Source organism: Nomascus leucogenys, chromosome 12 (genome assembly GCF_006542625.1).
Source record: "Nomascus leucogenys isolate Asia chromosome 12, Asia_NLE_v1, whole genome shotgun sequence".
Lineage (NCBI taxonomy): Eukaryota > Metazoa > Chordata > Mammalia > Primates > Hylobatidae > Nomascus > Nomascus leucogenys.
The window spans coordinates 106,505,420-106,519,760 of NC_044392.1; the positions used below are offsets into that span (position 1 = coordinate 106,505,420).

The following is a 14,341-nucleotide window of genomic DNA, read 5'->3' on the forward strand; positions in this document are numbered from 1 at the left end:
ACCTATCCGGCTGTTTCTGTACCTCACTGCCGATTTCTATGTGTCACTTCTCTCTTTTTTTGTCTATACATTCGCTCTGACCACAAGGCATCCCTGGAGTCTTTCTGAATCTGCTGTAATTCTGGGGGCTGCCTAATTCGCACATTCATTGCTCAATTAAACTCCTTTAAATTTAATTTGGCTGAAGTTTTTCTTTTAACACAAGGCAATTTGTGACTTAATCACTCTCAAGAATCTAGGCACTGTAGGTTAATTTGAGGCACAATGAAAAAGGCCGAGTAGTAAAGGACAGAAATGGGCTTTGATACCAGCTGTGTTTGGACTCAGGGCTTAGTGTTCAGTGATTCTGGGCTGAGGACTTAGCCTCTTTAAGCCTCATTTAAGTCACCTGTAAAGCAGGCCAGGCAGCTTTTCCATCCGGGTCCTTTTGAGGATTAAAGGAAAGACATTTGTAGTTTGGCATGGGTAAGTACTTATTAAACATTGTTCCTTTTATTTTCCTTTATCTGAATAAAAATGTTAACAGATTTTTCTAGTAAACAACTGAAATGACTAAATTTTGGTGATACATATACATGTAGTCTAAATCAGAAAACAGAAATTCTGCAAAAACCTACCCAGTTCGGAGTGATCTGTTAAATATCCCAATCAAAGAAAGAATTGACAACATAACAGCAAAGACAATCATTCCCAGTAAAAGTCCAATGTCTTCTCTGTTGTCTAATGAAAGGAAAGAAAAATAATTTTAATCAAGCATTATTCTTCATGTGATACCAGAATTACTATTCTCTTTACTCTACTCAAAGCAAAGGTCTCAAAGGAGAAAGGGCAGGGGGAAGCAAAATTAACCTTTACCTTGCGCCACAAAGTGACTGTTTTTCCAGAGTGCACAACTACCCCAGGAAACAACTTTTTGTTTGAGAAAGTTGGGCTACATGCATCTGATGTCAGTGGGTTTTTAGAAGTGCATCTCTGGCAAATGTGGTCAGCTTGTGCATGCAAATTTCATCTAAATTCTTAGTGGTGAACTTCATTTGGCTTGTCTGACACAGGTGAGAATTCCCAATTGCTGTAACAATGTCTAAAGCTGGTCACAATCATACTGATTTTTTTTTAACTTTTTGTGTGAGATAGAATGTGTGCAATTTGTCATCATTCTTCAAAATCTATTGCTCATGAAATTTTTCCTGCTGAGAAAGGACATCCACTTTACTTAGAACAATATACGTGATAAGAAAGAAATCATACACTGGCAAGTTAAGATAAAAATAAAAAATTAAAAAAGAAAGAAATCAAAATTGCCTTTATCTTGCACTCGCACTTAGTTAAAAAACAATGCTGACTGGGCACAGTGACTCATGCCTGTAATCCCAGCACTTTGAGAGGCCTAGGTGGGAGGCTCACTTGAGCTCAGAAGTTTGAGACCAAGCTGGGCAATGAAGTGAGAACCCCATCTCTACAAAAATTACAAAAATCAGCCGGATGTGGTGGCATGCGCCTGTAGTCCCCACTACTTGGGAGACCGAGGTAAGAAGATGGCTTGAGCCTGGGAGGTGGAGGTTGCAGTGAGCTGAGATTGTGCTGCTGCACTCCAGCCTGGGCGACAGAGCCAGATCTGTCTCAAAAACAAACAAACAAACAAACAAAACCAATGCTTTTCTTGCATGTTGAAGTTGAGTTAATCTCCTAAAATATTTAAATAATTAATATAATTTATTCAACATATATTACCCACCAGGCTTATCATGCTTTCTCCCTGGTACATGAAAAAGCCCTATTTTCAAATATAGAAGATAGTTGAGACATTACTTATCACATTGGAATTTGTTCTAGAGCCATGTTGGGTATTGGCTTCCCTTCCATCCTCCTTCCTCACTCCGTCCCTTCCTTCAGCAAATGTTTATTGGGTACTTACCATGTGGCAGACTCTGTGTTTGCCCTACCCTAGTTATTTCACATACGGGGGTCTCCAGGCTGCCCGGCCCTCTTCTAAGGCCAATCAGCAGACAGGGGTCTGAGTAACTCTAGCTCACTGCAAAATCTTGATGGGATATGAAATCAATGTTTTCCCAGGGCTAAAGAGCTATTTCTGACTATTTCAAGCAACTAATGGGGGGTACTGGCTGCCACACACCCTTGGGCATTAATTAGTGCCTGGAAGAGGATAGACAGCCCTCAGGTTAACACAGGGCTTGACAAAGGGATCTAAGCAGTAGAGCAGAATGACCAAGAGCATGGCCTGATATACCTGGGTTTGAATTAAACTCTGCCTCTTATCAGCTCTGTGACCTCGGGGCATAATTATGAACTTGCTGAGTCTCAGGTTTTCTCTTTTGGAAAATAGAGATAATAATACTTATCTAACAGAGCTGCCATGAGTTGCTAACTTCCACTGTTCCCACAGAAATATCAAGGGGTAGGTAGGTCTGTGTAGGCATGTATAATTAGGGAACTGGACTGAACCTAAGCACTTGGCTCATAATTGATTGATAATTCAGAGTGCCCTTATCTTGCTTCATGTTTCTTTTTCTTTTTCTTCTTCCTCTTTTTTTTTTTTTTTTTTTTCTGAGACAGGGTTTTGCTCTGCTGCCCAGGCAGGAGTGCAATGGAGCTCACTGCAGCCTCTATCTCCAGTGCTCAATTGATCCTCCCGCCTCAGCCTCCCAAGTAGCTGGGACTACAGGTGCACACCACCACACCCATCTAATTTTTGTATTTTTGGTAAAAACGGGGTTTTGCCATGTTGTGCAGGCTGGTCTCAAACTCCTGGACTCAAGCAATCTGCCTGCCTTGGCCTCCCAAAGTGCTGGGATTACAAGGTGTGAGCCACCGTGCCTACCCACTTCATGTTTCTTTATGACACTTCACCACCACCTGACTTTTCTTGTTGTTTTGTTTGCTGTTTTTATGCCCTGTCTGGCTAGAATAGAAGCTTCATGAAGACAAGGGTTTTGCTCATTGTTTTCACTGCTGATTCCCCAGTACCCAGAACAGTGCCTCGCACACAGGAGTTGCTTAATGAATATTAAATAAATGAAGGTGCAAAGAATATCAATACAAACTGCGAAAGTTCTTATACTATTCCTGCCTGATTTCTACACAAGGAGATGAATGGTCTGTCAGTGGTCAATGGTGAAATAGTCATGCCTAAGAGTTTTCAACTCAAAATTTATATTTAGAGTTATGTTCATCCATTGTACAACCAGATCTCAATTTTTTATCCCTAAAGCATTTAGGCAAGCTCATCAATACAATAGCAGTCATGCTAACAACTAAAATGGGAGCTGGTTTGTATAAAAGAAAGAGCAGACTCCAGGATATTGAAAGAAAAGGATTTGAATTTTAGTCTGTCACTTAGCAGCTCTATGACCTTGAAAAGCTTCCTCAACCACTCTAAGTTTCAGTCTCCTCATTATAAAATAGATGCATGACACTGATCTCATGGGTTGTTTTGAAGATGGAAGAAGATGTCTAGACAAGTCCTAGCACAAGATAGGTAAGTAATTTGTTTTGAAAGAAGTTTTTGGGTCTTGAGCCCTAGTAGCTATTAAAATAAAAATGTGGCCGGGTACAGTGGCTCACACCTGTAATCCCAGCACTTTGGGAGGCGGAGGCGGGTGGATCACCTGAGGCCAGGAGTTCGAGACCAGCCTGGTTAACATGGTGAAACCCCATCTCTACAAAAATGCAAAAATTAGCTGGGCATGATGGCGGATGCCTATAATCCCAGCTACTCAGAAGGCTGAGGCAGCAGAATCGCTTGAACCTGAGAGGCGGAGGTTGCAGTGAGCCGAGATCGTACCATTGCACTCCAGCCTGGGTGACAGAGCAAGGCTTCATCTCAAAAAATAAAATAAAATCAATAAAAATCTTAAAAAATGCATACAATCTATTGCAAAAGCTGGAAAAATCCACCTAAGCCACTTCTTACATTCAGTTTTAAGCAGATCTTTTACTTTGTCTATTATTTTCCTATGGAAGGCATAAGGCGTATCTTATTGTCCAGAAACTTAACACCTGATGTGATTTTTTCAGTATGATGGGTTAAAATGGCAATTACTAAAAGACTACTCAAAAACCTAAGTGGTATTTTCTTACCAGAAGTAAGGTGTCCTGTAGAGATGGAAGCAACTGTTAGCCCAGAATTCCATGTGTCATGTTGGGATGATTTTGATGTGACCTGGGGAACTTAAACCAAAAGGAAAGAGCGTCAGTGTCTTACATTTTGCACTCCGCTTGCCAAATTTCCCAAGAGTTTCTTCCCTTGTTTAGAGATGACTGAAGTAAACCAATAACTTTAACTGGCTTGAAGGGTGGAATAAAAGCAATGGCCTTCGAGTGTGTGTCTTTTCTTCTTGTTTTTATTTAATTGGGTAAATCTCAAAGGAAGAAACACTGCAAAGGCAATTATAATCCACCTAGGTTGTAAAACTTCAAGGTGTGTCCACTAATTTCATGAGGTTTCTAGGCAGCAAATACCAAGGAGCTTTATTTTACTGAGCCAGAAAAAATGCATGATAACTAATCTCTATTTGATTCCTTGCAATTGATGGTGCAATCAGGTTCCGATTTCCTTGAGGGTCTCCAAGATGTGTCACTTTTGCCTTTGCACAATCTTTGGGATACTGTTCACCTTCTCCTGGCTCCTCGTAAGAAACCTAATTTTGGTTAGCAGGCACTTTGGCGTTGTAACACTGGGGTGGGATGTCACCAATGACTTCCCTCTGCTCTTTTCCCACTGGCAAAGATCCTGGCAGCCTGGTCTACTTATAAAGGCTGTCAGGACACTGCTAATGAATGCTTCTGGGGTAAGCAACCCTGGTACTTAACTTTCAGTCTGAACTCAAAGGGATCCTGGTGCAACCTTGCCGGTCTCTTCCTTCCTGATAATTAAAAGCTGACAGAAGCGACTTCAAGGACACAATTCTCCCAACTGGCAGAAGACATTTCTGAGGATGGCTCTAAGCCTTGGATCCCGGAGACTGCTTCAAGCTCCGTGTACTCCGTCATTCTGATTTCAGTGCTCAAATCTTTCTTTTAAAAAAAATCACTTTTGGGGGCAGGGAGAAATCACAACTTGAGGCTGAGATATCACAGGCTTGTATAAGGAGCAATGTGGCCCATGTGACTGTCTTTGAGAAAAGGATCCTACATTTCCAATGAAAAGGTTCCTACGGGGCTTCAGAAATTTTTGAAAAAGGCTGGTCTGGCCAGACACAGTGGCTCATGCCTGTAATCGCAGCACTTTGAGAGGCCGAGGCAGGTGGATCACTTGAGGCCAGGAGTTGAGACCAGCCTGGGCAACATGGTGAAACCCTGTTTCTACTAAAAATACAAAAATTAGCCAGGTGTGGTGGTGCGTGCCTGTAATACCAGCTAATTGGGAGGCTGAGACAGGAGAATCACTTGAACCTGGGAGGTGGAGGCTGCAGTGAGCCTAGATCGTGCCACTGCACTCCAGCCTGGGCGACAGAGGGAGTCTCCATTTCACAAAAAAAAAAAAAAAAAAAAAAGAAAAGAAAAAAGGCTGCTCTGGGTGCAGGCATAGGTGTGAGGAGGTTAGTTTTCTGAGAACAATGGGTGAGGGATTTTAGAAGATGAAAACATCAGAAAAGCCAAAAGTTATTTCCTGTGTTTTTTGTCCTGGCTTCTCTACAGCAAGAGGAAAATGTTTCACCGGGAATTGTGACAAACCAGAAATTTTTTTTGGCTTCTCAATGCCTCGCCAAGTCTCTTTTCCTCTGTGGGTATATAGTTCCACCAAACTCTGAGGGAACAAGGTTGTGCCCTGATGGCCAAAGTCAGGTTTATTCATCTGAAGTGGTATCTTTACAGGCCAACGTCCATTCGCAGGGAGCTCAGGCAGGAGTCTGAATCTCCGTTATTTTGAAATTTTAAGAATAAAAATACTGGCCAGTTGCAGTGGCTCATGCCTGTAATCCCAGCATTTTGGGATGCCGAGGGGGTGTCAGGAGTTCAAGACCAGCCTGGCCAATATGGTGAAACCCCATCTCTACTAAAAATACAAAAATTAGCCGGGCATGGTGGCAGGTGCCTATAGTCCCAGCTACTCGGGAGGCTGAGGCAGGAGAATCACTTGAACCCAGGAGGCAGAGGTTGCAGTGAGCTGAGATCACGCCACTGCACTCCAGCCTGGGCGACAGAACAAGACTCCATCTCAAAAAAAAAAAAGAGTAAAAACACTACATTAAAAGGTAACACAATTTTCAATTTAGCAAAATCATGGGCTTATAGAATATGCTGCTCTATTATTTTTGTTTTCACTTTTATTATTTTAAAATTAGCATTTTTAATTTAAAAGTAATATATGGTGGTGTTGGCTTTTAATACAGGTTAATGTAATTCTGTTGTATAAACTACAGGTGGTTATTTGGCAATGAAATTTCATTCAGTTATTAATTTGCATCATATAAAAACAATTTTCATATCTGACTAGGGTTTTATTAGCCCTAACAGGGAATAAATACAATCTTCCTTTAGAGTCTATTTGTTATCATAGTTCCAAATCAAACAGGTGCATTAAATTAAAGTCACTTATAAGAGGTGCTTAATTCTCAGAGGGAAATTTCACAAGGAATCAGTTATCTAAAATAAGACAATTTAAACAAAATTGTCAGAGAAGAAATCAAGCCAATGTTAGGCATAGGACTGAAACAAAGCTATGTAGATTACATTCTTCATGGAATACTGCCACCACGTGGCTATGTCATTTCTTTTTAAATTACACTTAACATCTTTGACTGTAAAAGCGATAATTAAAGTACAGAAAAATTTTCAACAGGAGAAATTAAAAGGAGAAAAAAAGAACCATCCCTAATCCCATCCTTTTAATCCACCTGCTATTAGTGCTTTATGGTATTTGCAAGTATTTTAACATACAAAAGCATTCACAAGCACAGAATCTCGCACACACAAGTCCGCACGCACACACACACACAGCCTTTAATGACTGGAAACTGTTGTTTATATCAGTTCTGTCATCAGTGCATTGCCTAATTTGCTAAAAAAAAAAAAAAAAAACCTCATGATATCTTACTGTATTTGGTGTTTGTGGTGTTACGTCCATGAGACAGTTCCATCCTTGCAACAGAATACTAACTTGTGCCTATTAATCTCACAGGACATACTTGAATATGCTAAAAAAAAACCAAATTATCTTTAATTTGGGAAGAATTTTTATATAACTTGTACACACTGGCATCAAACTTTAGTCTTACAGGAAGACAACATGCCTGTGGGAATTTAGAGTGATTTCGAACAAGAGATACAGTTTCTTATTATTGGACAAAATTTAAAGCATAACAACTATATTTTTTGGCCTACCAAAACACCAGGCTAATTTAATCAAATCCGCTCAGAAGGACCTGGTTTTAGCAATAATGTATTCCATCTGTATCTTAAGGATGATGCCAAATCATCACCTCAGCTCTTCTTTCTACACCAACCGTACTAGTTTGTTTTCACGCTGCTATGAAGACATAATCAAAACTGAATTTTTTTTTTAAGACAGAATCTCCCTCTGTTGCCCAGGCTGGAGTGCAGTGGCATGATCTTGGCTCACTGCAACTTCTGCCTCCTGGGTTCTAGCAATTCTCCCATCTCAACCTCCCAAGTAGCTGGGATTGCAGGAGTGTACCACCACGCCTGGCTATTTTTTTTTTTTTTTGGTATTTTTAGTAGAGACAGGATTTCACCATATTGGTCAGGCTGGTCTCGAACTCCTGACCTCAGGTGATCCACCTGCTTCAGCCTCCCAGAATGCTGGGATTACAGGTGTGAGGCACCACACCTGGACAAAACTGGGAAATTTATAAAGAAAAGAGTTTTAATTGACTCACAGTTCCACATGTCTGGGGAGGCCTCAGGAAACTTATAATCATGGCGATCGGGGAAACAGGCATGACGACAGGCCAGAGAAGTGCCGAGCAAAGGGGGAAAAGCCCCTTATAAAACCATCATATCTCATAAGAACTCACTATCACAAGAACAGCATGAGTGTAACTGCCCCCACCATTCAATTACCTCCCACGACTCATGGGGATTATGGGAACTACAGCTCAAGATGAGATCTGGGTGGAGACACAGCCAAACCATATCATCAACCATGGGGCAAAGCGTGTTTTGTCATCCTTTTAAAGTGACCATTTAATGAGTATTAATTATGTTGTAGGTAACATGCTAAACTTTACGTTTTCTCTTACTTAATCCTCACAACAACGCAGTCACACAGACAATATTGTTATCCTCATTATATGGATAAGGAAACAAAAGAGTAGAAAGGATAAATAACTTGCTCAAAGTCACCTAGGTAGAGGGTGAAGAGTGGAAATTCCCATCCAGTTCTGACATGTAGTTTGTGCTGGTCACTGATCTCATTAAATTAATAACCTCACTTCCACAGCAGGATGGCGCAGGGTGGGCAGCAGAGTCAGCCCTGCAAACAGCCTCTCCCACGATGAGACTTAGCACTGCTCCACTGAGGGCTGGCCATGGTGTATTGGGGCTGCCTAGCCTTGTGGGGCTCTGGACCCCACAAGCCCTACTGTGCTAACCCATTTAGCACTGATGCTTTAAATCTTCTAGTGCAGTTATTTTCTTCTTAAAACCGACACTTTCCTTTATTACACAAGTAATACATGCTAATTACAGGATGCTTGAAAAGTATAGAAGGGTATGGAGAAGATAATACAATTTTATATTTGTTTGCAAACTAGAAACTATTATTTTAAAAAAATATGTTAACAGTCTTTTGTGTATGTCGGTAGCCTAGTGGAGATCATACTCTGTAAATGTTTTGTCTTGCCTTTTTTATTCAATTTTTTTTTTTGAGACAGAGTCTCACACCATCACCCAGGCTAGAGTGCAGTGGTGTGATCTTGGCTCACTGTAACCTCTAACCCCTGGGCTCAAGCTATCCTCCAGCCTCAGCCTCCCGAGTAGCTGGAATTACAGGTGCACACTACCACGCCCAGCTAATTTTTGTACTTTTAGTAGAGATGAGGTCTTGCCATGTTGGCTAGGCTGGTCTGAAACTCCTGACCTCAGGTGATCTGCCTGCCTCGGCCTCCCAAAGTACTAGAATTACAGGCGTGAGCCACCACACCCAGCCTTATTCAATATTACTTAATAAAAATTTCCTCATTTTATTAAAAATTGTTCAAAACATCATGCTATGGCTAGTTAATTTTTCATCATGTTTTACTGCATTTATTCAATCTTACCCCTATTAAGAAACTGTATAGCTCGGTGGTTTCAAACACCAACTGCAGACTCAGACAAAACTCAGTCCAAGTCCTGGCTCTACTAGATGGAGTTCCATGGCCCTGGGCAAATTGCTTAACCTCTCAGTGACTCAGTTTCTTCATTTGTAACATTAGATAAAAGCAGTGAGGTCATGAGGTTTCATGAGACAGTTCATATTAAGCACTTAGTACCATGTTTTACACAAATAAAACCTTAATAAGCATTAATTATTGCTATTGTTGAACTTTTAGACTGGTTCCAAATTCTATTATAATTAGGTTTTGGATGTATATCATTGTACATAAATTTCCTTCCACTGATTATTTCTTAAGGCCAGATCTCTACAAGAGGAATTACTGAGCCAAAGGGTATAGACATCTCTAAAGTTTCTTTATTTACTTTTGCGCTTGCCAATCTTGATGTCGAAGCCACACTAACCAAGGCCTGCATCATAAAGGCTTTGATTAGAGCAGACACATGGACTTTTCTGGACCTTTCAGGGGTTCTACGTATTCAAGAAAGAGTAGTCATATTAAAGGAGACAAAGGATGTGTTTTTTTTAAATCGTTGGAGATTCGCCCCCACCCTCCCTCCTATTTTTCTCAAAACACAAATACCTCCTTTTGGTTTCTCTCTTTTGAATCTCCTTTTAATAATTCAGCTGTTTCACAGCATTTAAGTGCCATTTCTCCAAGCCAGGCCAGTTTAGCTCTGTGGTCAGTATTCAACATTATCGGGCCAAGGGTAAAGAGTTGAGTATGTCAATTAGCAAGGCAAAACTAATGCCAACATATCAAATAGGCACCAGAAGCCCAGGGCAGGGAAAATGATGTGTCAGAACAAACTCATCACCACACCTTGAAAAACAAGTCAAGCAATGAACCATTTAGTGGATTATAGTGTCAGCGGTGTATATAAGGGTAGCAGGGTACACACAGACGTATTCAAGGGTTTATCTTCCTTCTTATATTCCTAGGCTTTAGGTACTTGGTATGTAGGGAGAAGATAAGAAATCTTCATATGGCAGTTACATTGTTAAAAAGAAAGAATAAGAGGAGGAAAAGGCAAAAAGCAGTAGCCGCCCAGGAAATGTTCCTAAATGACAAGGACCATACAGAGAAGGCCTGATGTCAAAGTGTAGCGAAACTCTATATGAAAGAATGGACAGCTTCCAAGTCTACACAGTGGTCAACAGATTCCTCAGAAGTACACCGTTGCTCTCCAGGCACAAAATCTTCCAATCTGAATAGTCTAGTGGACATTTGCCATGTTTTATTTGCCCAGCACTGGGATATACTTCTTTGTGGGCATCCTAAAAAAGGTGAGAGGCAGTAGGGCTACAAGCAAATGGCCTAAACCTCGCCAACCAGATGCCCCCTCCCCTAACACCCAGGCTGTGAATGTGGACGAGGTGACACAGGGCTTCCAGAAACCACTTAGAATCCAGTGTGGGCACCATAGCTGTATCCGGGGTACAGTGACAGTGGCACCAGGGCAGGCAGTGGCAGTGATCAGTGTCAGCTGCAGAGTCCTCACCAGACTTTTCCTAGGCTGTGATTTTGGCTGTGGTTCTGGCTTCTGCTCTCACTCGGATCCTGTTCATGCCCATTTTGCCAGGCTTTCTACTGATTTTCAGCTACCTTTCTAATAATTCTCTTTCTGCTTGAGATAACCAGGCTTGATTTATTTTGCTTACACCTAATCATCCTGACTAGTAAAAACTGCAATTGGTGGTAGTGGTTGGGGAGGTAGGGAGATGTAGTAGGACAAATAATGGCGTCATAAAGATGTCCATGTCCTAATCTCTGGAATCTGTGAATAGGTTACTATAATATTATGACGTACATATTTTGTCTTCATCCTGGTTTTCTGGCATACAAGTTCTAAAATCCTTAGGATGTCCAAAGTGGTAATGGTCATTTTGTATGCTAATAAGTTGACTAGCAGCTGGCTGCCCCTAAGTAGTTTCGGGATGGGGGCTGTTCAGAGGAAAGATCAAGGCACGATTAGAAGGTTGGGATTTTTCAACCCATCCCCAACCTCCAAGAGGGGAGAGGGGCTGAAGATTAAGTTGATGACCAATGGCCAATGGTTTAATCAATCATTCTTACATAATGAAGCCTCCAAAAACCCCCAAAGGCCTAAGTTCTAGGAGCTTCAGGATAGCTGAACACATGGGGGTTCCTGGCAGGTGACGCACCTGGAAAGCTTATGGAAGCTCCATGCCCCTCCCCACATGCCTTGCCCACTGCATCTCTTCCATCTGGCTGTTCGGCTGTATCCTTTGTAATGCTGTTTATCATAAACCAGTAATCATAAGTGTTTTCCCAAGTTCTGTGGAGTATCCTAGCAAATTGATCAAATCTGAAGAAAAGATCATGGAAACAAACTCTAATTTATAGCCAGTCAGATGGAAGCATAGGTAACCACCTATTACTTGAGACTGGCATCTGAGGTGGGAGTTGTAGTATATGACACTGTCTAGGCAGATAGTGCCAGAGTGAATTGACTTAGAGGACACACAGCTGGTGTCCCTCAAAGAATCTGCCAGAGAATTTGTTGCTGAGGGGGAGAAATCCCCATACACGTGTTGGTAATCAGAGGTCACAGAAGTGACCTGTGTTGTGAAAGTACTATATAGCAAGAGAAATTGAGTATGTTCTTTCTACTCAGTTACCTTATAAGGCAAAAGGGAATTGAGAGGGAGTGGCTATCCTAGATTATATGGGTGGATCTGGTAAAATCACAAGAGTTCTTCTAAGCAGAAGGGAGAAGGGTGGGAGTCAGAGAAAGAGATTGGAAGATGCTATGCTTCTGGCTTTGAAAACGAAGGGTGGAGCCATGAGCTGAGGAATGTAGGCAGCCTCTAGAATCTAGAAAATGCAATGAAACTGATTCTGTCCTGTAGCCTCCAGAAGGAGCATAACCCTGTTGACACCCTGATTTCAGCCCAGTGGTTGTGATTTTGGATTTCTCACCTCCAGAACTATAAGATAATAAATTCGTGTTGTTTTAAGCTATCAAGTTTGTGATGATTTGTGACAGTAGTAATAAGAAACTAATACAGAAGATGATGACTTCAAGAAAGAGCATAATCATAGGCCGGGCATGCTGGCTCCTGCCTGTAAGCCCAGCACTTTGGGAGGCCAAGGTGGGCAGAGTGCTGGAGTCCAAGAGTTCAAGACCAACTTGGCAAACATGGTGAAACCCTGTCTCTACAAAAAAAAAAAAAAGAAAAAAAGAAAAAAGAAAGAAAAAAATTAGCTAGGTATGGTGGTGCATGCCTGTAGTTCCAGGTACTTGAAAGGCCAAGGTGAGAGGATTGTTTGAGCCCAGATCTTATGAGCTGAGATCACACCACTGCACTCCAGCCTTGGTGACAGAGAGAGACCCTGTCTAAAAAAGAAGGGAGGAAGGAAGGAAGGAAGGAAGGAAGGAAGGAAGGAAGGAAAAAGACAGACAGACAGATAGAAAGAAAGAAAGAAAGAAAAGAGAAAGAAAGATAGATCTTTGTTCTGTAGTAATAGGTTGCAAACTTCAGGGAGATTACGGAACTCTTCTGAATTGTTTCCTATTCTGCAGAAACTTGGTGGTTTATCAGAGGCAGGACCTGAAGAAAGTTAAATAAACCCAAATGAAAAGTCTAAAGTGATTAGAATTTCAAGAAACACTGTCTGTTTAACATGGGTTAGTAACCAAGAGTCTACAAGTTCAGAACCCATCTCTATGTGGACAATTCACAAATCTCTAATTACACATAATAAAATGTTTGAAAAATACATTCTGTGTGCCATCATCTAATTTGCATTATATTTAGTAGCACTGATATTTAGTTCCATTAACATAATATTTGCTTTTTCCTTTTCAGCCACTTAAAAACCTGAAAAATTAATGAGCGTCTTCAAGGAGTCACTGGTAGTGCAACAACCAATACTGTTTTGTGAAAGGAAAGCAAAATGTTGTTTAATATCTTGCTCATACTTGCCTTCCTCTGGAAAACTGTCAAAAAAAAAAAAGAGTAATATGATTTCTCTGGGAAACTTTTCTATGGCAAGTAGCAATTCAAGCAAGTTAATTAGTCATCGTGAAATGTGACTGCCCGTCCCTCAGGCCTTTAACCTGTTATTAAAGGGATTATAGAACCTGTGTCTTTTCTTCGGTAAAAAGGGATCTATATTACAGTGCAGAATTGAAAAAGATTCCTGGCTAGCCATTGTTGTTTCACCTTTTTTAAGTCAGTAGTAGCAAATTTAGATGACTGACTTATACATTTTCAGTGTCGGTTTTCTACAATGACAAATTGTCTTTTCCCCTTTGGGGCTTTTTCTGCACTGCTGAAAGACCCCAGGATAACAGTGGCTATCAAGGTTGGTGGATCAGAAGCGCTAACTTCAGCAGCTCTCAGCGGTTCTCATAATCTCAGCTGAAACCTCACAACCAGAGACAGGGTGAGTTCTAGGCAGAAGAGGGTCATATGTGATGCGATGGTTAATTACGACAACAGTCCTGTATCCTGTGCTTTGGGGGGTTCCTGTAATGCCCAGGTGGGCTGGGGTGGTCAGTGACTCAGGAGAAAGAGCAAACAGAGAGGTGACCAGATAGTACTAGAGGTAATGGCCTAAGAGTCTCGCGTGCCCACCCTTTTCTGTCCCCCAAACCACTACTACTAAGGCGATGGTGATACAGACAGCAAACAGGAAAATACTGAATAAATGAGGGTGGTTCCCTGGCAGAGGTCCCACCCTCAAGCTTGGAAACCCACAGCCCTAAACAGAAGCAGGCATTCTTGTTTTCGTTCCCAAAAGTTGCCTTTTGGCCCGCTATGCCCCGCTATCCACATAAACTCCAGATCCCAGGTCCCAGAAGCAGACAGAGAGATAAACAGAAGGGCAGAAAAATGGCAGAATGGCTCGGCAGAGAAGGAGAGAAGAAAAGGAGCATCTGAATGCCGAGAGAAGTTCCGCTGGGGACGATCGGAGAGGAGATCGGCCACTGGACAGCCAACTCCGGGGAAGATCATCTTCCCACTCTATCCCCCGTCCGGCTCCCTATCTATCCTGCTGAGAGCCATCTCCAC

At 41.6% G+C, this 14,341-nt stretch overlaps 1 protein-coding gene across 1 annotated transcript in view; it reads right to left on the bottom strand.

Annotated features, from left to right (window-relative positions):
- IL23R (interleukin 23 receptor) overlaps positions 1-14,341 on the bottom strand; it is an 88,801-nt gene that overhangs the window by 17,999 nt on the left and 56,461 nt on the right. Inside the window, exons 8-9 of the mRNA XM_003260162.2 lie at positions 4,099-4,188; positions 618-720 (exon numbers count right to left, since the gene is read on the bottom strand). Coding sequence (XP_003260210.2) covers positions 618-720; positions 4,099-4,188 — 193 coding nt within the window. The remainder of the gene's footprint in view (positions 1-617; positions 721-4,098; positions 4,189-14,341) is intronic.